Source organism: Antechinus flavipes, chromosome 2 (assembly GCF_016432865.1).
Source record: "Antechinus flavipes isolate AdamAnt ecotype Samford, QLD, Australia chromosome 2, AdamAnt_v2, whole genome shotgun sequence".
In the NCBI taxonomy this organism is placed as follows: domain Eukaryota; kingdom Metazoa; phylum Chordata; class Mammalia; order Dasyuromorphia; family Dasyuridae; genus Antechinus; species Antechinus flavipes.
In genome coordinates, this window is record NC_067399.1 from 478,436,573 (window position 1) to 478,463,511 (window position 26,939).

Genomic DNA, 26,939 nt, shown 5'->3' on the forward strand with positions numbered 1-26,939 from the left:
GCAAGACATTTTTAAACAGCCACTCGGTTCTCAATCCTCCTTTGCAAAGAATTACATCAGATAACAAAGGGCTTCTCTGCCACTCATTGTAAGCCTTCTTCTGGAGATCTGTTCTAAGAGGCTCTCTGTAAAAAGGTTTTTTTTATGATGAATTCAGAACTACTATCATGTTAAGAGCAGCGATTTATAAAGAAGAATTCATTGGTTGAGATCTGAAAAAAATAGTTTCTCAGGCCCTACTGACCCAGTTTTCAACAAAAAAGAGAATCAAGTGATGCAAATGAAGTTTTGAGACATTGTTATGCTGTCTGAGAAATTTGTAAAACCCTCCATTTTGCAGTAATTTCTTAATAAAAGCCTCAATAAGTATTGCATTCTTACTTACAGGTCCAAAGACTTTGGTCTTCACCTCGCAGGTTTCTCTATAACAGGTAATGGCAAAATGCCAACTATGCTACATTGAAAGATAAATCTAGTTTAATATAATTTATGCCAAATCACTTTTTTTTTTGTTTTTAAATAAATTGGCTTGCTAAGCTTTGTGGAGTATTTTTAGTCCAAGAAAAAAACCCAAAACTTAATGCAATAGACTTTTGACTTGATGTATACTGAGTATATAATTTTTTGTTGCATTCATTTTCAGATTATTCATGAACTGAAACAGACATTTTTAAGAGAAAAAACTTTTTTTAAGATCACTCAAAAAGGAATCAACTAGTAGATACTTTTATCAACTGATTCCAGGGTGGAAATAAAAAGTTTATAGAGTACTCCAACTTTTGTTTTGTTTTGTTTTGTTTTTTCCTTTCCCAGACATATACAGTTTTGTCTTTAAGAACAATTCCCACAGAATTAGAAAAGTGAGAGTGGATTCCTTCAACACAATATGTATTTGGAAATAAAGAAAATGATGGAGAAGAGGAATTAGCACTGGCTATCACTTGGCCAGAAGGTGAGAAAGACAGGCTAAATGTGTCATTTACAAAGCTAAACATTTGGTGGTAATCTTAACAGATAACATCTTTTAGTTTTCAGCAGATTTTCGATTTTCAAGGAGCTCTTGAATTCTGTCAGTGTCATGTCAGGGTCCTGTCCCAAATTTCAGAATGCCCAAATTCTCTGTCTAGTTCTATTCCCTAGGTTTCTCTAATCCAATATTAGCAGAACTATAGCACGGGGCAGGAGAACACTTCCATCTGAGGGCAAAGAAAGATGTACCCACTGTTTATGGAGGGTTTTGGTTCTTTCCCTCCAGTCCCTGAAAACAGCAAAGTTTTATAAAGTACTTTTAGTATCAGGCCGTGAAAAGCGGAAACTAATCCCTTTTATCTTAGCACTTTCCAGTCACTAAAAACAATTTTAATCACTCTCCATACTATGAAATTAGCCCCTACGTGGTACTCGTTATCCTATTTAGAATTTTCTAATGTGTCTCACCAGTAATAAATCGCCAACAAGGCTATGGCTCCTAGAGTAGACAGTGTGTTTCATGGGTATTTAAACAACAGCATTAAGTACTATAGGAATCTGTGGAATGTGGAGCACAGATTTATGTGTCTTAAGAGTTCTTTACTGGTTTGTAATAAGCCAGCAAACTAACGCTTTATTTTTATATTAATTTTGTCCTCAAAATAGGGTATACTGAAGCATGACAATAACAACAAACTAAACTGGCATATACTTAATAACTGTAACAGAGAATTGCCTCCCATACTAAAATATTTATTGAAACGGGGTACGGGTGGGGGTGACTAAAAAGGATTAACCTCGACAGCCTGCTACCAGATCTTTAACAGTGGGCAATGTAATGCCTTAAGGTACCTCAAACTGTCTTTCATTTTCTAGACTTAATGGCTGATTGCAGAAATCAATGTTGCCATTAGTAACAGAGTATTTGTTATGGCATGATTTCCTCTGTTGTTAGGCTTGCAGAATGATTACAGTATTAGCAAGGTGCTTTTCTTATAAAGGGCTAGAGATAGAACGTTCCATTTGCTGTCCATTAGCAAGTGGCTTTGGAAATAGGGACGAAGCCAGAAATCTTACCTGCTGTGGTGTGGAGATTGCAATTCAGTTTTCATAAGCTAGGACTTTTGACCAAAAAAAAAAAAAGGATGAGGAAGCTCAATAGCTTGTGGACATTTACAAGGAATGTTTTTGATAGGGAAGGAATTGTTATTTCCTAAGCCTATGTCAAAAGTGAATGTGCAATTTAAAGCATGAATCTAAATGTCTGTTTTGACAAGTTCCCAGAATGCATATGGGCTTAGTATAAAGTGACGTGGTCCACATGATAGAACCTCCCAGAGAGATAGACCGTAGATTTAGAGAGCAAAAGGCAGTATAGCTCAACTCCTTTATTTTATAATTGTGGTAAAGAAGGCATTTGAATAGAAGTCCTGTGAACCCTTTCCATTACCCCATGGATATGAGTTTAAAGAAAGTTATATTGAGGAGGGTTCATTCCCACACTTGAAGAATGGTCTTTTTGGGGGGAGTTGGGAAAATAATGGATGTGTATCATTAGGAGAAAGGCTAGTAAGGGCTCCCTCATCCATTTCCAGCTATGGATATCCAAAGAATCCTGAAAGATCCTTTTTCTAGAATTCCATGACAGAAGCCCTCAGAGGACTCTCAGAGATGGAAACTGGACAGGAGTGAGGAGAGTTAGTACCATACAAGGAAAAGATACCTCCAAATGTCTCAGATGAATAAGAGACAGTACTCTCCACTCCTATATTAAATAGAAAAGGAAAAGATAAAAAACATTTAAGGCATAAAAGAGAGTAAAATTAAGGGGCCAGGTGACTATATTCTTAAAAATCAAGAATGACAAGACTATGGAAGAAATCATACTCATTTCCCATTTTGAAAGGCCTGTTGATGATAAGACATCAATGAGTAAAGATGACTTCAGAAATGCTTCTAACTCTGAGACTTTCCACTGGGTGATGTTCACACTCTCCCCCCAAATAGAAACCGACTTACCTGAGGAAGATGGTGATGAAGGGTGTGGACTGTCTTCCTGAGCACTTCCAGTCTGGGAAAGGCCCCCACCGACCCCACTCTCCTCGGTAACATTGGAAGATCCCGGTGTGGTGGACCGGCTCACTGACTGGGATTCCTGGTCACTTCCAGAACCCCGACGCTCCTCCAGGCAGCCTTGGAGGACCTCTTCTTCAGCTTTCCTGTCCCTCTTGTGGACTCGGGAGTGGACGACAACCTGGTGATAGGTTCGGAACACTCGGCCACAGTCTGGGCACTCAGTGGGCTTCTCCTTCATGTTTCCATGACTTTGCATGTTGTAATCAAGTCCCTGGTTGAGACCATGTGACAAAAAATCTCTACCGCTTTCTAAAGGGTCTAGTTTATTTGGCAGGTCTCTTTGATTGCCCATTTTAGTGCTGTGAACCAAATCAGCAGGCATTTTCTGCTTGGAGCCATCTGTTCCTACTAACACATACTCCCGCTTCTCCTTATCAAACAGAACTCCGGCATTTGCCAAAGTATCTTCATGGTTGCGCTGTATCTGCTGCTCTTTAGACAAGAAGCCATGTTCCATGGCCATCCCTCTTGCCATGAGCTGCCAGGCCTGATAGCTATTCACAGGGTCCATCTCGGCTGCTTTGGCAGCTGCCTGCAAACGTTCTATGCAGCTGGACTTCAGTGGAGGCACCAGGTTGAGGCAACCCAAGAGGGAATGTTTGTCGCCTTCGCCAAGGCTGTGGCCCATGCCCGAGATGGGGGACAGCAGCTTCCCCAGAACCTCCTTCTCCTTCATGGGCAGGTCCCCTTTGCTGTAGAGCTGATTGGGTTCACCCAGGCTGGCTTTGTCTGGGGGCATGAAGCCGCTCTGCAAACAAGAGAGGTAGCGGGAATACAGGTTGGCGTGGGCCTCCTGGGACATACCTCCCATGGGAACGGGTACCTCGGGGTCACTGGGAGACTTGTTCTTGACAGAAAGCTTGTTGAGGTGGACCTTCATGTGATTTTTGAGGAACCAGGGCTCCTTGAAGCGCCTCCCGCAGATCTGACAGCAGTGCTCAAAGGAATCCTTGTGTTTTCTCATGTGGCCCTTGAGAAACCACGCCTGACTGAACACCTGGCCGCAGACTTCGCAGCGGAACTCATTGGCCGCCTGCTCCCCGCTTCCGTTGGAGCCCTGGCCTTGGGCTGACTCCGCAGTGATGTGGGCCTTCTCTACGTGGCTGATCAGCTCCTCCTCCTGGGAGGCGGCAAAGTCGCACAGGGTACACTTGTAGGGTTTGTGAAGGATCCGGATGTGACGGTCCAATTCTTCGCGTTTCTTGAACTTCCCCTTGCAAAAGGTGCAGCGGAAGCCCGCTGGGGGGACCACCGTGTCTTCCTGGACGCTGGCCGGCTTGGGCGAGGGCACCGGGTTGGAGATGTCGGGGACGTTGTGGTTCACCGGCAAAGACAAGTTGCAGTTGGCCAGAGGGGGCTGCTGGGAATGCGGCGGAGGCTTGACGTCGGGCCGCGGCTGCAGGAGGCTGCTCTTCATCTGTTTGTCCCTCAGGATAGCTCTTTCTTCGAGCTCATGAAGCAGGCGATTCTCCTCGCGGACTCTCCCACGGCCTTTGCCCAGGTTTCCGAGCTTATGGGTCCTCAGGTGTATTTTCAGGTTGCCCTTTTGGGCGGCCCGGTGGTCACAGTAGGGACACTTGAAGGGTTTCTCGCCAGTGTGTGTACGCATGTGCAGGGAAAGGATGCTATTGAACCGGAATCGCTTCCCGCACAGGGGGCAGGGGTATTTCCGGTTCTTCCTTGCGTCGTCCTCAATATCACTCATCTGGGACATAATGCCGAGGTTCTGGCCATTCAGGAACTGCTGCAGGTCCACCCTTCCATTCAGACTGGTGTCCACATCTCGGTTGAGCTGATTGGCCAAGAGAGCCATCTGGCTGCCAATGGGCTGGCCTCCCATGGGCACGTGGCTCTTCTCTTCGAGGGGTGCGGGGGCCTTCTCTTCAGAGTTAGGCCTGGTCTGGAGCTCGGGGAAAGCATGGCTGAGCTGGGATGTTATCTGGTGCAGCTTCTGGCTCATTGAATACTGACCATTAAGGATCGTGCTGTTGAGATGGGCCTCAGCCTCTGGGACAGCTGAAGAAACTCCAAGGCACAAACTAGCTTCCTCCATCCCTGCAGGGAGAAAAAGAAAAGACCGTTTAGATGTGGGCCACGATAGTTAAGAATAATGAATCAAAAGTATCAGTTGGCAGACAATTTGCATTTTAGGCTTTACCTACACATAATAATGCTAAGGAATTATGGTCAAAAAACAATAATAAAAAAATGAATTATTAAATGCCAATTATGCAATATGATGTTGCTCATCCAATTTGTTTTAGCAGCAGATCTTCTTCGTTGTATTTCCTATTTACAGACTGCAATTATTCATTCATATTTTAATTATTAATGTTTTACCACTTTCAATACCTAATAACAAATCAAGAGGCTACATTTCTTCCTCTCCTCTTTTCTTCCTTCCCTTGTTCCCCCTCCACATCCTTTTGCCAGCTCGCTTTGTAGTATCTGCACCTGTTTGCAGGAGTAAAAGTTCAAGACAAGTCTATTGCATAGTCTTCTTTTCCTTTCCTTTTCTTTCCTTTCCTTTTCTTTTCCTTCCCCTTTCTTTTCTTCCCTTTTCTCTTCTTTTCCCCCTTCTTTTTATTTCTTCTCTTTTCTCTTTCCTTTCCTTTTCTCTATTTTTTTCTTTTTCTTTCTTCAAAGCCCAAATTGAATTCCACTTATAACTTTTGGTTCCTTTTCTTTCTTTTCTTTTCCTTCTCTTCTCTTTTTTTCCCTTTTCTCTATTCTTTTCTTTTTCTTTCTTCAAAGCCCAAATTGAATTCCACTCATAACTTTTGGTTCCATTCACTACATTGAATACATTCTCTCTTTTGAAATGAAAACAGGAGTTTTATGATTTGACCAAAAAAAAACCACCCAATGATGGCATGATATTTACTGGCATACAATAAAACAAGATAATGTTTTGGGGGAAAAATAAGTAAAGGACAAGCTTTAGAACAATAAAAGGGATTTTGCTTTAGTCAACAAAAAGTGCAGTAATATCTCATTAAGCTGATTAGTATGCTGCTTAGAAACAGTACTAGGTGCTGTAACACATGATTATAATCATAAAAATCCTTCAGTGTTTGCAAGTAAGCATTAACGAGGTATATTAAATTTTAAGGAGACTGCTACTAGCAGCTTTGCAAACCTCTGAGATTAAGATTTAACCCTTGTGTTCCAAAACATTGTTGTGGTGTCATTTTAAAACTCAGTCCATCAAAGGAAGTATAAATTATCTTGCATTGGAATCTTAATTGATTGCTGAAAATGCTCACATTTGAGTTGAGAAAAAAAAAAGTACTCATAAGATACAGCGGACTGTCTCTGTCCTTCCATTGGCAAGATATCCAAAGTAAGGGGCTTTGATTTGATTTAAAGAGCTCTTTTATAGAACTAGATAAAAACCAATTAAAATCCAGGGAAGGTGCCATAGGAAGTCTCACCAAGTTTAAGCATTTTTAATAACTTTCCCAATTTACAGTAATGAGTACAAATGGTACCTGCAGTATGTGTTTTGCAGAAAATTAGAACTCAAAGCTGTTTGTTAAACACAAAGGTTCAATGCTGGTCTGCATAATTGTCCTTAATAGTTCTCTCTGCCACCTCTAGTCTAGGTAAAAAAAACCAAATCCATACAGCTCAGAAAGGGGGGAAAATTCTCTTCTAAAAACAGAGTATGTGGGGAAGATGGATTTTAAAGCTAACAAAACCAGGTCTTATCTCTCAGTGCTGTTTCCTGGTCTCTCTTTCACCTAAGTTTCCCTTTTTTTTTTTTTTTTTTTTTTTTTTGCTACCAACGTCTTTTTCCTTCCCATGTTAAAATACATTGGCCAGCCAGGTGGCTCAGCAGTTGCAGTCAGCTATAGCCATGTCTGATTTCTGGACCAAATGACTCCCTCTCTGGCCCGCAGGGGATGAAGCCAGACTCCAGAGGAAGTACACTTGACCCAGAGGGAGGCTCATACTCCATGCTTTGCCGGGACCCCCGCCAGGCAATCTAAGAATGACATGGATGGTCTCCAAGGGGAGTCCTGGCTTCTTTGGCAGGAAGGCGGAAGCTGTGATTTCTATCTTGGGGAGGGGGTGAAGAGGAGGGGGAAGGCAATAGAGGAAAAAAATAGGTTGGCTTTGGAAGAGAGAAGAGGTGTGATCATAGATATAAAAATAAATGTGTATACATGATGATAAGAAGAGCAAATATACACACATGCATATTGACATGCTGATGCTAAAGAAGCTGTTTGAGCCAGCATCTTTTGGGGGGCGGAATATAGTGATAAAAGTTTAAATTCTAAGCCACTTGCCAACAATATCAAAAATGAGTCATTTACCCCCTCTTTTACAAAATAACATCTCCAGTGGAATTAGGGGTTAGAAGTAGGTGCATGGCTTGAAAAACAGAGGCTGCTTGGCCAGGATTCATGCCTACATTTTAGGGGACACTTGTAGAGAAAATTCAGTATACTGTGCAATTATTGCACTCTCATCAGGAAATTGGAAAAGCTTTTCTCTTTCTATTTGAATAGAAGTCCTCAATCCAACTATCGGGTTCTCTTGGACAAAATAAGATGAGAATGATTCCTAAAGCCAACTCAGAATCCCACCTAATCACCTTTCTAAAATTTTGAAAAGAATCAAGACGATGCATTTATTCTGGGAACTTGTTTCGAAACAGTGTTCTGGTGGTCTAAACAAAAGACAGGAAGATGGGAAGATTGGTATTTTCAGGTTGATGTTAATGAAATAACTCAAATTCAGCAAGAGGGAACAAAAATAATATATAATATAGGAGATTGCAAATCAAGTTAACTAGAAGGGAGAGAAATCAAGTTGAAAAAACTTCTTATTGTCTCTAAGACAAATTTTCAAATAGAATAAAAATTTTACTTGAATGAAAATAATTATTTTTCTAAAATAAAAAATAAAACAAAATTTACTTTTCTAAAATGAAAAAATCAGGTTGCTCTTTAAGGTCCTCCACAATCTGATCCCTTCCCAGCTTTGTAACACTGTTTCATGAACCCCTCTTCACATATTTTACCATCCAGATAACCTAATCTATTAGCTATGCTCTTCCTCAACCTCCATCCCTAATAGTCACATGTTTAAATGAGCCATTCCATGCCTAGAATGTATTAACTATTCCATTTAAAATTTTTAGTATTTTTAACTTTCTTCTAGTCTCAGTTCAAATGCTACCTCCTCTATGAAGTCTTCCCTAATTATACCAGTTATTAATGCTCTTTTAATTTGGAATTACAGGATATAAATTCCATGTTTTGTCTTTTTATTCATATACCTAGCACAAATTATAGAATGCAAAAGGGACTCTATAGGTTGATACACTTTTTTTTTTACCAGTGGACTTATTATACCTCCCAATGAACTATGTGCTTCTTGAGGAGAGGTGAGATTTCATTATGTTTTGATTTTTGCATCCCCAGCACTTTATATGAAGCCTGACATGTAATAGTTGTTTTTTTTTTAAGTTTGTAGAATTGAATTAAATTTTCCCATTCATGTTGAACAGACAAAATAGTTCAATCAGAAAGTTCTAGATTATTCAGGTTCTTTTCAAGTATAATAGTTTTTTAAGTCTCCAAAGTTATTTAGGATCATCTGATTTTGTTTTATTAAGCATAGTGTAATGGAAGAACACTGGAATTGGAGTAAGAAAAGAATAAAAAATAAGAATGATGCTCTTTGGAGATAGATGGGACCATTGTAGAGAAAAGATAAAACTACTCAATTCTTTGTTTCTTTCTTCATTACCAATGAGAATGATCTTTGAAAAAATCATCAATAGGAAATTGATACCCAAAGTAATAAATAAGGAGATAAATAAGAGAGCATCTAACTGCCCTGTATCAAATCAAGTCACTTGTATTATATGAGTTGTACCGCTTTGTACTGAAAGAACAGGCAGATGTGGTGATGATATTAGAAGGATCATGGAAAGAGGGAAAAGTCCTACAGGATTGAAGAAGAGCAAATATTGCCCCAATTTTTGAAAAAGGAACAAATTTCAGTTTGCAAACTATAGACCAGTAAGCTTATCATAGGTTCCTGGGAAAATCCTAGCAAATATCAGCAAGACAACAATTAGTGAAAATTTAGAAAAGGAAGAGATGACTACAAAGCTACTTTACTTTATCAAGAATAGGTCTTAGCACTTACATGAATTGATGCTAAGTGAAATGAGCAGAACCAGGAGATCATTATATACCTCAACAATGATACTGTTTGAGGATGTATTCTGATGGAAGTGGATCTCTTCGATAAAGAGAGCTAATTCAGTTTCAATTGATCAAAGATGGGCAGAAGCAGCTACACCCAAAGAAAGAACACTGGGAGATGAATATAAACTGCTTGCATTTTTGTTTTTCTTCCCGGATTATTTATACCTTCTGAATCCAATTCTCCCTGTGCAACAAGAGAACTGTTCGGTTCTGCACACATATATTGTATCTAGAATATACTGTAACCTATTTAACATGTAAAGGACTGCTTGCCATCTGGGGGAGAAGGTGGAGGGAGGGAGGGGAAAAATCGGAACAGAAGTTAGTGAAAGGGATAATGTTGTAAAAAATTACCCTGGCATGGGTTCTGTCAATAAAAAGTTATTTAAAAATTAAAAAAAAAGAATAGGTCTTAGCACATTAAACTAACTTCTGTCCTCCTTCCTAACTTTTTTCTTCCTTCCTTTCATCCTTCCTTTCTTTTGTTTTTTTTTTAAATAGGATTGCTAAACCTGTAAATCAGGAGGTAATTAATATAGATAACATAGTTAGATTGATTAAGAATTGATCAAAGGGTAATACTCAAAGAGTAGTCCTTAATGGTTCAGTGTGGTCTTTAGCTGAATGTGCCAAGGATCTGTGTTTAGCAATATTCTATTTAACATTTTTATCAATAACTTGAATCATGATGTAGATGTCTTCTGATTTGAAGATGACACAAAGTTGGGAGAGATATGGAACATGATGGATGAAAAATCAGGATTTTTAAGAGATCTTTATGGGATAGGACCATTGGACTAAAGATAAAATTTAAAGAGGATACATGTAAGTCTCATGTGAATTCAAAAAAATCAATTATACAAGGATATGATTAGACAGAAAGTTATCTAAAAAGATTCAGGGATTATAGTAGAATGTTTCATGCCCAATATAATGAAATAATGTGATGGAGCAGTCAAAAAATAAAACAAAATCTTATACCTTCTTATGGTTCCTGGCTCATAATTGGCCCCTAATAAATGACTTAATAGCTTGAGTTACTACATTAAGAAAGGGAGCACTTCTAAGAATAAGGAAGTGACAGTTTTCCTGTACTCCGCTACTGTTCAGATCAGAGCTAGAACATAATGCCTAGTTTACAAAACTATAGTTTACAAAAGGTCGTCAGGATGGTGAAAGGTATTGAATCCCTAGGACAGGAGGATTAGTGGAGGAAACTAAGGATGTTTGGCCTAAAATAGAGAAGATTTTGTAGGGCCATAATAACTGTCTTAAAATAACTGTGTTAAAAGCCTATCCTGTAGAAACGGACCTCAAAGGATAAAACAAGAAAGAATGGAGAGATGACACAGAGTCAAATTTGGCTTGATGTCAGAAAAAAAACTTCCTAACAATTAGAGATATAAAAAAATTGGAATGAGCTATTTCCTTTTATTAAGCATCTTCAAGCAAAGGCTGATTGACTACTTGATGAATATAATGGAGATACTTTTAATGTTTGGATTATACCAATTGATATAATCCTTTCTGATTCTAAGATTCTGTGATTCTGCCATGGATTCAAATTCTACCTCAGATACCACCTCTATGATCTTGGACAAGCTACTTTATAGTTGGGGGCTCATCAATAAGAACAAAGGGATGGGACACAGAGTTATCTTACAGCACTAAATCTATGATAATCCAATGGTTCAAATAAGATGGCACATCATCTCAATGCTGAACATCTCATTTGGAATGAGCAATTCATTGCTTCATTTATTCAACAAATACTTATAAATTGCCTACTATGTGATCTTCAAAATGTCACAACCTTACTGAGTCTCATTTTCTTACTTGTTAAATGGGTTGGGGGTGGGGTGGTCGTTTCAGCTAGCTTTAAATCAATCCTATAATGAATTTATTTACCACATAACCACTGTTATTTACAACTCTGATGACTTTTTGTAAGTCCCCTCTCTGAGTTTTAGTTTCTTCTGAAAAAGGGGATTTTTGACTAAATGAGTTTTAGATCTATTCCAAATCTTAATCCTAGATTCTAAAGAGAAATGTTCAAAGCAACTATCAAATCACATCCTTCAAGTCCACCACAATACATAATACATTTATTTCTGTTACTGAAACATGGAAACTCTGTAATGAGAGCTGTTCAACACTAGCTATTGAGTAAGACTAGTTGTGTCTCTCAACACCATCATTTATTGCCAAAATGCTAGGATATCCTCAAACATTCATCAGAATCAGGATGATATTAACAGAGTTCAATTTTCAGACTAAACTCTCAGGAACATACAAAAGGGATCTATCCTGCAAATTTGCAATTTATGTATACTTCCCAAGTACCAACAAATAGGATGGAATCTAAATAAAGAACTGAAAACAAAAAACAAAAATAAAGTAAGAGCATTTTTCTACTTGATATGACCAATTTCATATTTCCAAGAAGATTTTCTTAGCTTATAAAACCCACCATTGGATATACAGATTATCAAAATACATTCTGTCTCATCTTTCACATCATTTAAGGTACAGCGAGCCATTCAGCTGCCTTTGATGGTGCTAATAGTTATTTTGATTTTGCATTTCTGCCTCTGAGACTATTTCCTGTGATATCAATAACAAAAGTTTTCACTTAACTATTCCAATAGAGCACTTAATTGTATCTTTCAACTTTGAAATGAAATTTAAAACTATTAGGACCCCAGATATGCCAGATGCTGCAAGCCTAAACAAATTTAGCACAAAAACATGGTTTCATTTTGCTAGATTGGGAAAAAATGTATGTGTATATATATACATATATATATATATATATACATATGCTATATATATGCATGCAAACACACACACACACACACACACACACACACACACACATATATATATATATATATTAATAGGTCAAAATAATACAGATCTTGCCAGTAAATCACATAAAAGAATTTTATCCTTATAAGCATGGTTGGAAAACAAAATGAATTTCAAAATAACCATTTCAACTGATTTTTTTTTCGATCAAAGGTTGTTCTCTAGCAGAGCACAGCCAAATGAATATTCCTTTTTATCAAGGTGAGTGAGAAAGTACTGCTTCTGAGAAATTGTTGAGCTCTTGCTGCCCACCTTTGCTATGAAGAAAGGGGAGAGGCTGAGCTTAATAAACAAGGTGATGCTGTAAATGTCACTGAGGATTTTAAATGAAATAATCTTTTGCCATTTATTCCTGTCAGAAGACACCTTCCTGAAAGTCAGTGAATCTCTTGGTACTTCCCACTTCTGTACCCTACCTTGTGCTGTGAGTCAATCACAGCATCCAATCATCAGCTAGGGCTTCATCCAGAATACAATACATTTTATTAAATATAGTAATATATACATATATCCATATATATGTAAATATATACATATGTGTTCATGTATTCATATATATATATATTCTCTATTGTTGCAGTTGAAACTGTTTAAGGTTGTTATAAGCACAATACACTCCTGTTCTGAAATACACAACACCAGACTACTGAACCTTTTCAGGGTCATTAAACAGCTGTAAACATTATTACAAAAATAAACCAGAGATTTCATGCTTACATTTTAGCCCAGAGCTTGGTGTGCTGAGCAAGTACATTTTTTTCATCTCTTACAATCAACGTTGGTGACATTTGGACATCCAAACAAATTACATCACAAATATTACTGAGGTGGGGAGGGTACTGAGTGGTATATTTGCCAGATGATTAATAGATAAACAGTGGGGCAGTATGGTTGACCTATTCTTCTTTGACTGATTTGTAGACAATGCTATCAGACAGAACTAGAAATAGTTAAATCTTGGCTGAATTCATTAATGCAAATATGGTATTAAAGCCCAGCTGGGTAGTATGTTGATTCTGCAACTAGGAGAGCCAAGTTGGAGAATGGAATCTAACATCCTCACTCTAAAGAATCACAGAATCACATCATTTAGAATTGGAAGATACCTTGGAGACCAGTTCATATCTGAAAGAAATACCTATTATTTCATAAAGAAATGGTCACCTAGCTTCTGCTCAAAGACCTCCAAAGAGAGAGAATCCATCAGCTACCAGTGTAACTTTGAGCAAATCATTGAACTTCTCGAGACCTCAGTACCTTAAGCTATAAAATGGGGGGATTGAGATAGATGGTCACTTCCATCATTAAATCAACACTCTTATAATCAATGAAATATTTTGGCAGCCCATACTCCTTTTGGACAACTTAAAAGGGAAAATTGATGACCTATGACAAAATATTGTCCCTATCATTAAAAGCATGCAGGATTTAAGCTCTTTGAGGACAGGAACTATTTCCCTTTTGTGTTGTATCATCGGTATCCAGCATAGTATCTGGAATATAAAAAGCACTTAATGCTTATTAATTAATGCAAAACCATCTTTGTGCTAAATCCTAAATGAATTCACCAGTGCTAAGCAAATTCACCAGACACAGTCCCAGACTTTTATCTGAGCAGAGGTTCCTAGGAATAGTAAGAAATAGGAGAGAAAAAACAAATTGGATGGAGATGGGGAAAGGGGAGTTGGGGAATGTACAGAGTCCTTTCCACTAAAGATCTGCAGTTGATTAAAGAATAAGGGCAATCTTTTTGAAATTGTTTCCTAGGGGATGAGGGGACAGAACGAAAAATATTTAATGGCAATAGGGCATCATGGCAAAAGAAAAAAGAGATCCATCCACAAACTATACTAATGTCCTTCATGAAGGAAAAAGGAGTGAGACTGCAGATCTTTCACAACCAAGGCTTGGAAAAATCCAACCAGGCAATTAAATCTAGGAATCCATCCAGTCACAGAGAACCTTGACATTGGAAAAAGAACAGTATGAATATTACACTGACTTCAGGCTACTTGTGTCCCCTGCTACCAAATTCATCAACACAACTCATTGTTCATTGTGGAGTTAGGCAGGGACATTGCTACAGGTGGCAGTCTCGTGGGATCTGCCGCCATGCCTTCCACCTACAAGGCCACAGTAATTTGGGGCATTTTATTCTATCTTGTGTTTGATGCTGTCAACAAGAATCCAGTCCTTGGGTTGCCGAATCAGCCCAGGACACAAGAATCTTAATAAAATGGGAGTATTTAGCACTGGATGCATGAGAATGAGAGACCAGTTTGTGATTTATCCTTTGAAATGAAGCCCTATGCAAGGCCTCCTTAACCTCTGAGTGCTATGTCTAGGGAGATAGCACATTCTAGTGGTAAAGGGAAATTGTCAGTTTAGGCCTCTTGGACACCTGCCACTGATTAAATGGAGACCAACCATGGCTCTTTCATACACTCACCATTAGCACCTTATTATATTTTTATTCTATAAATAACCAAAGTATTTAAAACTTTATTATATACTCTCTCCTTCCAGATATTTTGTGTGTGTGTGATTCTCCTTGAGATTATGAATGCCTTGAGGGTAGGGATTTATTTAGTGCTACATCACAGAAGATTTAAAGCTGGAAGGGACCCTCAGGGTCTTTTAGTCCAAGCCCCCTCATCTTACAGATGCAGAAAATGAGGGCCAGAAAAAAACTGACAGGAGCAAAGGGATCCAGACAAGAGAAGAACCACTCCCAGTGGAGCTGAAAGCCATTACAAATCAGGTCATGGGTGGAGGATCACAGATTTTGATTTTGGAAGAGCCATAAGGTCCAACCTCCACATTTTACATAGTAGGAGAGCAGGGCTCGGAGAATTAACAACTTACTCACATTCAAATAAGTATCAGACTTGGTATGTGACCCCAGATTTAGTTGACTGGGCATTTAGTACCAGCTACTATAACTATGTTGTTTGTCAAGAGCCTAAGGCTGCTAAAGGTAATGGGGACTTCTGCATAAGAGATCGGGAACAACATAGATCCTATGCCATTGAAAAATGTATTTGAGAGAGAGCTTTAAGGATGATTTGAATTTTCCTGGGAACACCACTTAGTTACTGACTCAGATGACTGAATCTAGAAGATCTGGGTTCAATTAATGCCCCTGAAGATTGTGACCTTAGGTATGTCCTTTAACCCTACCTGGTCTCAGTTTCCCTATGTGTAAAATTAGGAAGCTAACAAGGTGACCTGGAGGTTCCTTCCAGTTTCAGATCTATGATTAGTTTGTAGAGCTATGATTGGAATTTGTCACCAGTCTCACTTTCCTTCCCTCCCCTCTTCCTCCCAGGCTCCCCAGAAAAAAGGTCTTTTCCCTTTTCTTGGCCTTCCACAAGGTAGGGGAGCTGAAAGCCCTACCTAACAGCCATCACAGGACAGTGAAAGAGAAGGATACATTCACTGGTCCTCACTGCATACTATGGTGGGAAATCTCCCCACATCTGCTCTTCTGATCACTGGGTTTGTCCCCCAGGGCCAGAACCCTTTCTTACTTCTTATTCCTCCCCATATTCTTGTCCTAGCCACCTCAGTCCTATTCCTCCATGATGAATGGCTCAGTCCTTATTCCTCCCATCTTGCTGTACCCCTTGGAACAACTGGCCTATTATTAAAAAAAATTAAAAAAGGAAAAAAGACAGAAAAAAAACACCTTCTCTTGATCCTGCCTCTAACAGGATAATGGATAGAATGCTGAACTTGGAGTCGGGAAGATCCATGTTCTAATGCTGTCTCAAATACTCTTTAGCTATATGAATTTGAACAAGTCACTTCTCCTTTCTACACCTCAGTTGCTTCATCTGTGTAATGGGAACGGTCATCACACCTACCTCACAGGGTTGTATCAAATGAAATGATTTTTGTGAATCTTAAAGCCCCCTTGCAAGTACCTTTCCTTTTCTCCCTTTTTTTATACCTTTTATGCATTTTCTTCCCCTTTGAGAATATAAACTACTTGAGGACAGAAATTATCTTTTCTTTGTATTTATATCTCAGTGCTTTATACAGTACCTGGTACACAGGAAGCATGTAATAAATGCTTGTTGATTTGACTTGACTGGAAATTATTTTTATCATCATTTCAAAAGCAATATTCTGTACCTTCTCTTCTTTCCAAGTTCCCTATATCATCCACTTTCTCTTAAGAGAGGGCCTTTCTATGACTTTATTGAAAAAAATAGAGGTTCCTTATGACCTTTCTCTTCATCTCCATTCCAAATTCAAAACACCATCTATGTCACCCTCTTAACTAATTTCTTCTTTGTAATCTTTGAAGAGAGATAGCCTTCTCTTTAACAAGGACAGCCTGTGTCTTTCAAGTCAATATGTCTTTCTTTTAATATTTTCTGGAAACTTGTTCCTAAATCATTTCCTTTCTTTCATCTTCAATCACTTCTTATTCTCTGGCTCCTTCTTTGCTATCTAGAATTATGTCTATATATCTTTTATTCTAAATTGTCTTTTAATTTAAAAAAATTTAGAAATTAATCCTTCATGTAACCCTAGAGCTCATTCTTGCTATTACAATTGATTCCTTCCTTTTACAGCCTAACTCCTGGAAAGGATTTATACCTGTCATCATTTTCTCACCTACATACCCAGCTCACTTTTTAATCCCTTGTAATCTGGCTTTTGACCCCACCCCAAACAATGGAAAAGTAAAAAGAGGTTTCTTTTCTCTCTCTCTCTCTCTCTCTCTCTCTCTCTCTCTCTCTCTCTCTCTCTCTCTCTCTCTCTCTCTCTCTCTCTCTCTCTCTCTCTTTCTCCTTCCCTCTCTCTCTCCTCCCCCTCCTTCTTTTCTCTTCCTGCCCCTTTGCTCTCTTTCTACTATGAAATACCACAAGTCTCTTAAAGGCAATGGCCTTTTCTCAGTCTTCATCCCACTTTACCTATCTGAAACTTTTGACACTGTTGCTCATCCCCTGTTCCCAAATAGTCTTTTCTCTTGGTTTCCATGATACTGTCCTTCTTTTGGGTTTGCCTCTATTTTGTCTATTTCTCCTTCCTGTTTAATGGCTCATCATACATCTCTTAACTATCAGTGTGAGTATTCTCAAAGGCTAGATTCTAGGCCCTCTTCTCCTTCTCTCCCCACACTCTTTCTCTTTTTGATTTCATCAGTTATGATAGGTTCAACTATCATTTCCATGCAGTTGACTCTGTAGTCTACATTCTCACTTCTAATCTCTTTTCTCAACTTTGCATGAAAGTTGTGGATATATTGTAGATGTATTATAGATGTAATACATCTACAATAATACAATGCAATATATCTCTGTTAAATGTTCTGTGTATATCTCAAACTCAATGGACTAAAAACGTGACTCCTTACATTTCTTTCTGAGTCCATCTCTCCTCTAAATGTCCTTATTTCCATATATAGTACAACCATCCTTCTAGATTCTTTCTAGATACAACCATCCTTTACAATTTCAATTATCCTTGACTATTCCTTCTCCCTCAATCCCAATAGACAACCAGTTGTCAAGTCTACCTATTTAACCAAAGAAAACTGTTTTCTCATCCATAACCTTCTGTTCACTCATATGGCCACTATCCTAGTTTAGTCTGTCATCACATCTCATCCCGATCATTGTATAAACTCCAAATTGGTTTCCCTGATTTTGTTCTCTCTTTTCTTTATTCTACATACTAATAGTTCTCAAAAGTCTAGAGACCCTCTAGAATGCATCAAGAGTATTCCAGGAGAATTTTCTGAAAATGTACTGAAAATTTTAATTTCTAATATAGCAAATATTGATAGACATGCAGAAATGTACTGAAGCCCACTTAGACCACAAAAGGCTGATTGTTAAATTTTTAGTGTGAACATTATTTACCTCAGAAATCATCAAAAACTACTCAGGGTTTGATTTTTTGTTTTGTTGATTATCTAAATTTGAAGGAGTGATAATAATACAGATCAAATTTTAAAATGTATGATGATTACTTTCTTAATAAAGGAGATCTAGTTGTTAAACATTTACCAGCATATCTCTGGATATTATCCATGTAAACAAAAATTCTTGGGTGGGGGGGCTCCTCACTAATTTTTAAAAGTGTAAAGGCATCTGAGACTAAAAAAAAATTAAGATTCACTGCTCTCTACAATTTAAGTCATAGGCTAAGTAAAAGAGACTGCTGAATTGAATTACTCAAAACCAAATACCACTAAAGGCACATAGTAGGTGTCTAATGTATTAAACTGATTATTTGATTGGTTCCTGTTAACATGAAACTTCTGAGGCATCTACCTCTTGTTCCAATCCTGGTAATCCAATGGTTTCCTAACATGCTTTTAGCCATCCATATTTTAGCCATAAGCATGCCAAGAGGATGGGACAGAATGCTGGGATTTTAGGGATCTCCCTCTCATACCCCAGAGATCTCCTGTAACCTCTCTGCTCTACTCAAAGTCACAGCCCATGGCATATGTAGGTTTTGCATCATTTGCAAAATTCAATAAAGAGCCAATTTCAAAAGCCAGCCATGTAATCAGTCGTGGGTATTGAGATTTGGTGAACAGCTGAACACAATGTCTTTTCGGCCATAGACCATGTGTGTATGTGGGTCACAGAAGATTAAGTAAACCGGGGAAGCAAATGGTTGGGCTGAAAGTTGAGCATTTGAGAAATGCAGCTCCTATTTTAAGCCTCCCCATGCAAAAAGGAGAAGAATCATGTTGACTTTAGGAAGCCATCCCCCCCCCACCAACTTCCTATCTAAGTACCTATCATAGGGAGGATCTAGGCATTGCAACCTGGTATAAAGGATGCTCTTTACAACAGAAATATTATTGAATAGAAAACCATTTTTAAAAAGAAATATCACCAACCTTTTTTTCTCCCAACAATTCAGGTGATAAAAAAGTGTTTCCATTCCCTCCAGCCTGAACAATCTTTTGCAGGAAATATCTCCTAATTCAGTGTAATTGATTTATCTATGCTGTGTCCATCCCATCTGGGAAAGCAGCAAAAGTAAGCTTTTAATGAATGACCCACCTTTAATATTATATTGCAAAACTGAAAAAGATACTAGCAGTTATCATGAAGCATATTGATTATTTTCCTCTGGCTGGCTCCTTCTCTCCATCTTTTTTTAAAACAAATTTTGTTGTGGCAGAAAGTTGGATATTTAATCTCCTATTAACATGGCTAGGCTCCCTGCTACAGTGCAGTATTGGAAGAGGAGCTATAGACTTAGGATGCCACCTTGAAGCCTTGGAAACCCAAGGAGCCTCCCCCTCCTCTCTTACAAATGCCATAATGATTGAACCTGAAAGCCTTCATTACTTGCCATAGGGATAAAGTGGGAGGGAAGGGCTGAGTGGGGGACCTTGCAATCCATTTCACCTCTGATTAAAACAATTTAAATCTGAATGCCACTGGACTATAGGATCATGCTTATTTCCATTTCACATGGGCCTCAAATGTGACTTGGTGCAAGACTAAATATAATGTAAAATGCACATATGTAACAGGGATCAAAGTCAGACTGATTTTGAAATATTCATAGAAGATGGCCCAGTGAGATTCTGTTCAGAGGGGCACCTGTCAGAGACATAAGCTTGGATACAAATCATCAAATAAGTGCACAAAATCATTACCCCCAAAAAATAAAAATCCAGGCATACAATCAGATATTCAGTTGTCGGAAGCTATTGGATGGCAGCCAATCGAGAGCGCTCAGCAGGCTCTAGCTTTCGTCTTTTTTGGTCCTTGGGGCCCCGGTTCAGTTCCTCTTGTTACTACACAGGTCAACTGTCTGTGCCTGGCATTGACTTCCCTGGCACAGACTTCTGGGAGAAGAGCAAAAACCGGTCCATAAGTTCCCTTTGACCTAAACTGCAGAAACATCTGCTGGTTGAGTCATGAGCTGCTTGTTGGCCAAGTTTAACAGTAAGGGAGCCTGCTGTGGATCAGCTCTCTCAGCAGTAGGTGTCACTGCAATAAATAGATGGATTTCAGGGGACGGAGACAAATTTCCAATGAAAGTGCAGGAAGGAAGAGGGAAAAAAGAGCCTAATTTTCCAGTAAACAGGTTGCTTAAAGAGAAAAGAACCTTCTTTTGCCTCTTCTATAATATATAGAGCATGTTGCCTGGGGGAAAAGAGCCGTTTTCTCATGTGGAATGTCACCTAAGAGTAAAAACCAAGTGATGCCTTGAGTGCAGAAAATTATATGGATGGAAAACACACTTCCTAATTATCCAGGAACCAAAGCATATGCACCTAAGACCAAGTCTCAGCTCCTGAAAAAGAACAATACAAGCTATGTTCCATATGTAACAGCCCAACACAAAATAGTGAAGTCAAGGATTTTTTTTACTGGACCTGCCTGCCTGAAGATACTGACCTTCTCTCTCCCCAATCACATTTTACAGCACTAATTCTGAGTCCCATTTCCATTCCTATTTTCTGTGAACTAGTCAACTAATCAGGCTCCTAATTGGGTTAGTATGTTACCCCGCTAGAGTAAGCAGCCCACCTCTTCCTGCTTTTCTACCTCTTGCTCAGAATCACAACCCTCATCAACATGACAGAGGTGAGCATGAGCACACTTCAGTGCCCTGGACTCTAGTCCTCCATGTGACATTATTAACTCACTGTGGGATTTAGGGCAAGATATTACCTTCTCTGGGGTTTGGTTTCATTCTCTGTAAAATGAAGAAGGGGGTTGGATTAGATCTGATCAATCAACTAACAAGCATTAATTAAGCTCTGACTACTTGTCAACCCCTATAATAGGTAAGTGCTAGGGATATAAAGACAGAACTGAAATAGTCCCGGCTTTCAAAATTCAAATTCTATGGTTGGAAATACTACATGATAAGGAAATAAGACATATCTGTAAGCACATATGTAACATATATAAATCAGAAGATATGCTATATAATATGAAGATAATACATATATGTAGGCACACATGTAATAGATATAAATCAATACTAAGTGATTAGGAATATCAAGGTAGAACTTAAGCTAAGACTTGAAGAAGCTAAGGTTTCTAGGAGATGAAAATCAGGAGAGCATGTATTCCAGGCATTGGGGACAACCTGTGAAAAACATGGCAAGAATAAATGGAATTCCTGGACCTTGGGGAGAATGGTGGGGTAATAATGAATAATAAGGCTAGAAAAATAGTTCGAGAACAGGTTGTGAAGTAATAGGTGCCACTTAGAATTTATTCTTAAACCTAGAAGTAATAGGGAACCACTGGAGTTTAGTGAGAAAATGACCCTTTAAGCGTCTTTCTTTCCTGCTCTGGGACTAGGTGTTTCTGTTTCTATTTCCAATTAGTCTTCCTGCTGAGTAAGAAACTCACTAACAGAGTTCCCCTTCCAAGTCATCACCAATCACCTAAAAAATGCCCACGCTAAACATCATTGATGCCATACACCAGGGGAAACCTTAAAAAATGAAGCAATTAATGTGATTCTTCTTTGCGTGGGAGGAAATGCTATTAGTGATTTGATCCATATCCATACCCCGGCATGATCTGGCCCCTGCAAGGTCTGTATTTTATAGTTAAGGACTAGGTGCCAACTTCCCAACCCTGTCACCTTGTAGCACAAGCAAACATCCTGAATCCTGGGTCTTGATGAAGTCCTTGTTTTCTTTTAAACTTGAATAACACAGCTTGTAGGGAAGATAGAAACTGTGTGCAAATGGCATTTAAAAGTCAATTTATGAAAGTTTAAGACAACAACATTACTTAATAGCAAATAGTATAGTCTTGTTTCAGGTTCTGTGACAAACAAGGGATAATCACATTTGGAAAAAATATAATTATGCCCAATGACTAGCAGAACTGAAGGCCAATTCAGTTATGAGCAGAAAACCCAGCATTTTGTTTTGAATAGAATACTGCTATGTTTCTATTCTACCTTCAGCCAAATCAGTAATTATCGATTCTGGTGGCAGTTGAAAAAGTATCTCATATTAAATTTTTAAAAACTAATTCAATTATGTAGAGGTCAAGGAAAAGCATCTTAGACTTTGGACAATCAGGTCTCATGGGCTAGTGATTCTGGGACACCTTTTACCTTCATGCTTCAAACTTTAGCTCTGATTCATCTCCACAGGACTTTCTCTGTTATATTATAGAATACTTTTCAACCTCCTCACCTTTCCTTTCCTCTCCACCACTCAGTCTCCACTCCTGGACTACTTCTCCCCTCGAAAGTACTCTCCAATCCTGTGGCATCTCCCACTGACTGGCTGATTACTCCCCAAAACTCCATTTTAAAGGGGAAACATAGCCCACTACAGTCTTTATTCTTCCCCAGGCTGTTCTCTTTACTAATTTCTACAGGACTTTCTCTACCATTCCCTTAATTCTTTATCCCTCTTCGTTTTTTTCAGCTTCCTTTTATTGGTGGCAAATATATACATATATATGTATATGTGTATAGGTATGTATATTTATAATGTGATTCATTATGAAATTTGTAATTTTTTGTGAATAATTGTTTTGTTTTAAAATATAAACTATTTGAGGGCAGGGACTGTCTTTCCTTTTGCTCTGTTGATATTACCAGTGCTCAGCACAGTACCTGGCACATAGCAAGGCAAATGCTTATTGATGATCACTTGATCCAATACTGACCCAAGGGAAAAAGAGACAAACATCAGCCTTTATGTGTAGAAACTCACGAGGAAAGGGGTCTATAACCCTTTATAAAACACTATATGCCTGTGATTTCTATTAATACTTTCTATTAGACACATTTGTCTGAATCTTTACCCAATTACATATTGCCATGTCAAATTCTCTACCCTAAAAGTGTCTATTACTCCTTTATCTAGGATACACATTGTCTAATATTTCTCAAAAGGCCTAGCGTGACATGGGGCACACAGTAGGGGCTGCCATCTGTACCATCTGCAGATGGTAAAGTCCCACTAGGTTCCTGATACATGCTCAGAAGCAGAATGAGAAAATGTTTAAGGGCTTAACACAGTGTCTGACACACAATTGACAATAAATGATTGTGGACTGACTGAAGGGCTAAAATACTTTGGGGTAAAAAACAAACAAACAAAATACAACTTCCTGAATGGATTAGGAGAAAAAATGGTAAAAACTGAAAAGGACTAGTTCACCCCCATCAAAGACCAGAGGGACAGAAAAGGAATGCCTTTGATTTGCATCAGAGGACACCAAAATGATGTGATGGAACCTGACTTACTCCCATGAAATGCATAAATCAAAGAGGCTCATAAATTTAACGGAATCAAGATCTTTTCTAGAAGTGGCTAATTACTCATAAACAGCAAATATTTTATTGCTATGGAAGTCAGTGGCAGGCTTTTTAATAGCTTGTATGTTTTGTAATCTTAGCTTTATATAACCTTGGGACTGTGAGAGTCAGAAATTACCTTTTACCTCCTGCCTTGCCCCAATCCCCTTGAGTAGTAAGATGTTAGCCAATGTGGATCATCACTGAATATGCTTTCTATGGCCTTCCCTAAAATCTACCCTATTCCTGGGTCTGGATGGAAAATAGCCATTAGTTGCCCTGACACTAACTCTGACTTCAGCCTAACTACAAATAACTTCTGACATAAGTAGTGCTATAGTGTTCTAGAACCTATGACTTAAATTGCCCCCCAATAAGTTTGCTAGAAAAAATCACCCCCCAAATGTGATCTTTCCATGTGAACTAGCCTGAAACTCTTCCACTCTCTGCTCAAATATTTAACTTGGTTCCCTGTTTTCAGCCACACAAATCTCAATTCCTCAATCTGGTAATCAAGTCTCTCCAAAATATGATCCTCTCCTCTCACTCTAGCATGATTTCCTACTTCCCCAACTTCATTTCCTACTGAAATGAGAACTGGCTAGTATTGGAGTCAGAGGACCTGAGTTGTGGTCCTTCTATTACCCTTTCCAGATCTAAGAATGGAACACAACTAAGTCAGAGTTATAGCAGATCAGATTTAGCAATGGCCCGTATTGTCTAAAATCATTCAGCTCGGGTGGAGATTAGAGGAGGGGGAGGTGTGTGACTGAGGAGAGGGAAGAAGGTAAAAGAGACAAGAAATTCCTGGCACAGTTCCAAGTTTGTATGAAACTAGAGTTACAAAATATACAAGCAATATACAAAATATATAAAAAGCTTGCTACTGACTTCCATAGAAACAAATATATACTTTTCATGAGTAATTAGGTGGGTAGTCCTGGGTCTGCCACTTGTGTGGTCTTAGGCAAGTCATTTTAATTTCTCTTTCAGTGTCTTTCTCTGTATAATGGGGGTAATAATACCTACAGTACTTAGGTCATAGGATTGCTGTGAGGATCAAATGAGATAATGGATTCAGAGTCCTGTGAGAATTTAGAGGCATTATGTAAAGATTGGCTTTTTATAAAATCAAAGAATTTTAAAATTTCAGAGTTAGAAAGTACTTCTGTGGCTATCTTCCAACCTCTACCTGAACAAAATTCTCCTCTACATTAATAATAGCTAGCATTTTTACAATATTTTAAGATTTGCTTTTATCTCATTTTATCCCCCAACAAGATAGATGCTATTATTATTCACATGTTACTGATGAAGAAACTGAGGCAGACAGTGGTTAAATGATTTGTCTAATTTCACTCAGTTTATGAGGCAGGATTTGAACTCAGGTATTCCTAACTCCACTTCAAACACTATCTTTGAGGTCACCTAACTGATCCGTAATAATGATTAGTAATTATACCAGTTTGGCTTGAAGAGATCACTTCTTCCCTAGGTAATCCATTGCCATTTGTAGATAGCTCTAGTTTTTTTTTCCTTCTATCAATCCTAAATCTGTGTGTGTAACTTCTGTCATTACTGCCTCTTGTGGCAAAGTAGAATAAACAAGTCCTGTTCCTTACAACCATGCCCTCCTCTGCCTCTCCAAGAGATGAAGCTAATTTTCACATGACTTTTAAGTTTTCTTTTTTCTGATCTACAAATCACTGTTTTTTAAATTAATCTTCAGATATCAGGATCATAAGCTCTTCACAATCCTAGTCGTTTTCCTCTAGATCTCTTTTTGCTTGTCGATATTTATCCTAAAATGCAGCTCCCAGAATTTAATACTTCAGATGGAGTTGACCAGAGTAGAGTCCAAAAGAACTGTCACATCCTTCTAATGTAGCATGAGATTACATTCTTGAGTCATCCCTAGGTTGAAGGGCCTTATGATCTCCAAGTTCCTTTCAAACAATTGCCATTTTACCATTCTTTTCATATCTTATACTTTAAAAGTTAATTTTTAAAAACCCAAATGGATACTTTGATATCCCTGTGACATCATCTACATCAGTACTCCTTCTAGGAGATGCAATGATGGATGCTGGACCTGGGGTCAGGAAGCCCTGAGTTCAAAACATTTACAAGATGTGTCTCAGTGGGCAAATTACTTAGTTTTTGCCTCATTTTCCTCATCTGTAAAATGGAAATAATATTAGCACCTACCTCCCAGGGTTGTTGTAAGGATCCACTGAGATAACTGTATCATATTGATAGTAGGCACTTTCTCACTTCCTTTTTTTCTCCCTACCTCCCTTCTTTCCTTTTGACCTTTCTTCTTTTCTCCTCTCTTTCCTTCTTTCCTAAAAAATGTTTGTGTAGTCCAGTTATTTTAAATGTTCTCTTCTAATAAAACCCCTTCCTTCCTTCCTTCTTTCTTTCTTTCTTTTTCTTTCTCTTTTTTCTTCCTTTTTTCTTTTTCTTCCTTCCTTCTTTCTTTCTTTCTTTCTTTCTTTCTTTCTTTCTTTCTTTCTCTCTCTTTATTTCTTTTTCTTTCTCTTTTTTCTTCCTTCCTTCTTTCTACCTTTCCTCCATCTGCCCTCCTTTCTTTCTTCCTTTCCTTATTTCTTTTGTCCTTTCTTTCCTTCTTTATTTTTCTTCCTTCATTTCTTTTTCTTTCTTTCTCTTTTTTCTTCCTTTTTTCTTTTTCTTCCTTCCTTTCTTTCTTATTCCCTTTGTTCCTTTTTTACAATCCTATAGGAGTCTCAGGCATGTTAATTGAAATTAATCAAGTTGAACTTATCATTATGTTTATTCTCTCTGATTCATCTATACCTTCTTATTTTAGTCAACTATAGTTCATGTCTTCCTAATGGCCTTCCCTTGAAGCTCTTGACCTTAGATGGATATTAATGGAGCATGAAAATAAATGTTGCACTTGTAAACATTTAACAACTGACTTTCCGGGGGGGAAGTACACTTGACACATTTTTAAGTTTAGTCTGCATTATTAACATTTTCCATCATTTTTTTAGTCTAGACAATCAATAAAACAATAAATCAAGCCCTGTTTATAGCATTTGATGATTGCTGAAGTATAAATGCAGACACTGAAAATTTAACAATTGGCTTTCATCAGACAACTCAAGCTGGCTTCAGACTGATCCAGGTTATCCATCAACTAGTCATTAGTCTTATTGTATAATATCTACTTTCTTTTCTGGTTCCATTCCATTCTTATAACATGTTTTCTGACACTTCTTCTATGTAATTTTTAATTGGGAAGATGTCAAAATTTCTCTGTGTTCCTATACTGTTCTCCATTGCTCTTTAGATATGACTCAATTTTAATTCTTCAGAACTGTATTACATGATTAACAATTATTGAGAAGAACCCGAAGAATATTGATGTAAAAAAGTTGGGCCTTTATTTCTGAGAGAAGATTGGGATTGTTAAAATATTACTGTTTTCCAAAT

At 38.1% G+C, this 26,939-nt stretch overlaps 1 protein-coding gene across 2 annotated transcripts in view; it reads right to left on the reverse strand.

Annotated features, from left to right (window-relative positions):
• ZNF536 (zinc finger protein 536) overlaps window positions 1–26,939 on the reverse strand; it is a 436,257-nt gene that overhangs the window by 333,199 nt on the left and 76,119 nt on the right. For both annotated transcript variants that reach the window (XM_051979757.1, XM_051979758.1), the window contains exon 2: window positions 2,989–5,160. In XM_051979757.1, the coding sequence (XP_051835717.1) occupies window positions 2,989–5,158 (2,170 nt within the window). In that variant the 5' untranslated portion in view covers window positions 5,159–5,160. The remainder of the gene's footprint in view (window positions 1–2,988; window positions 5,161–26,939) is intronic.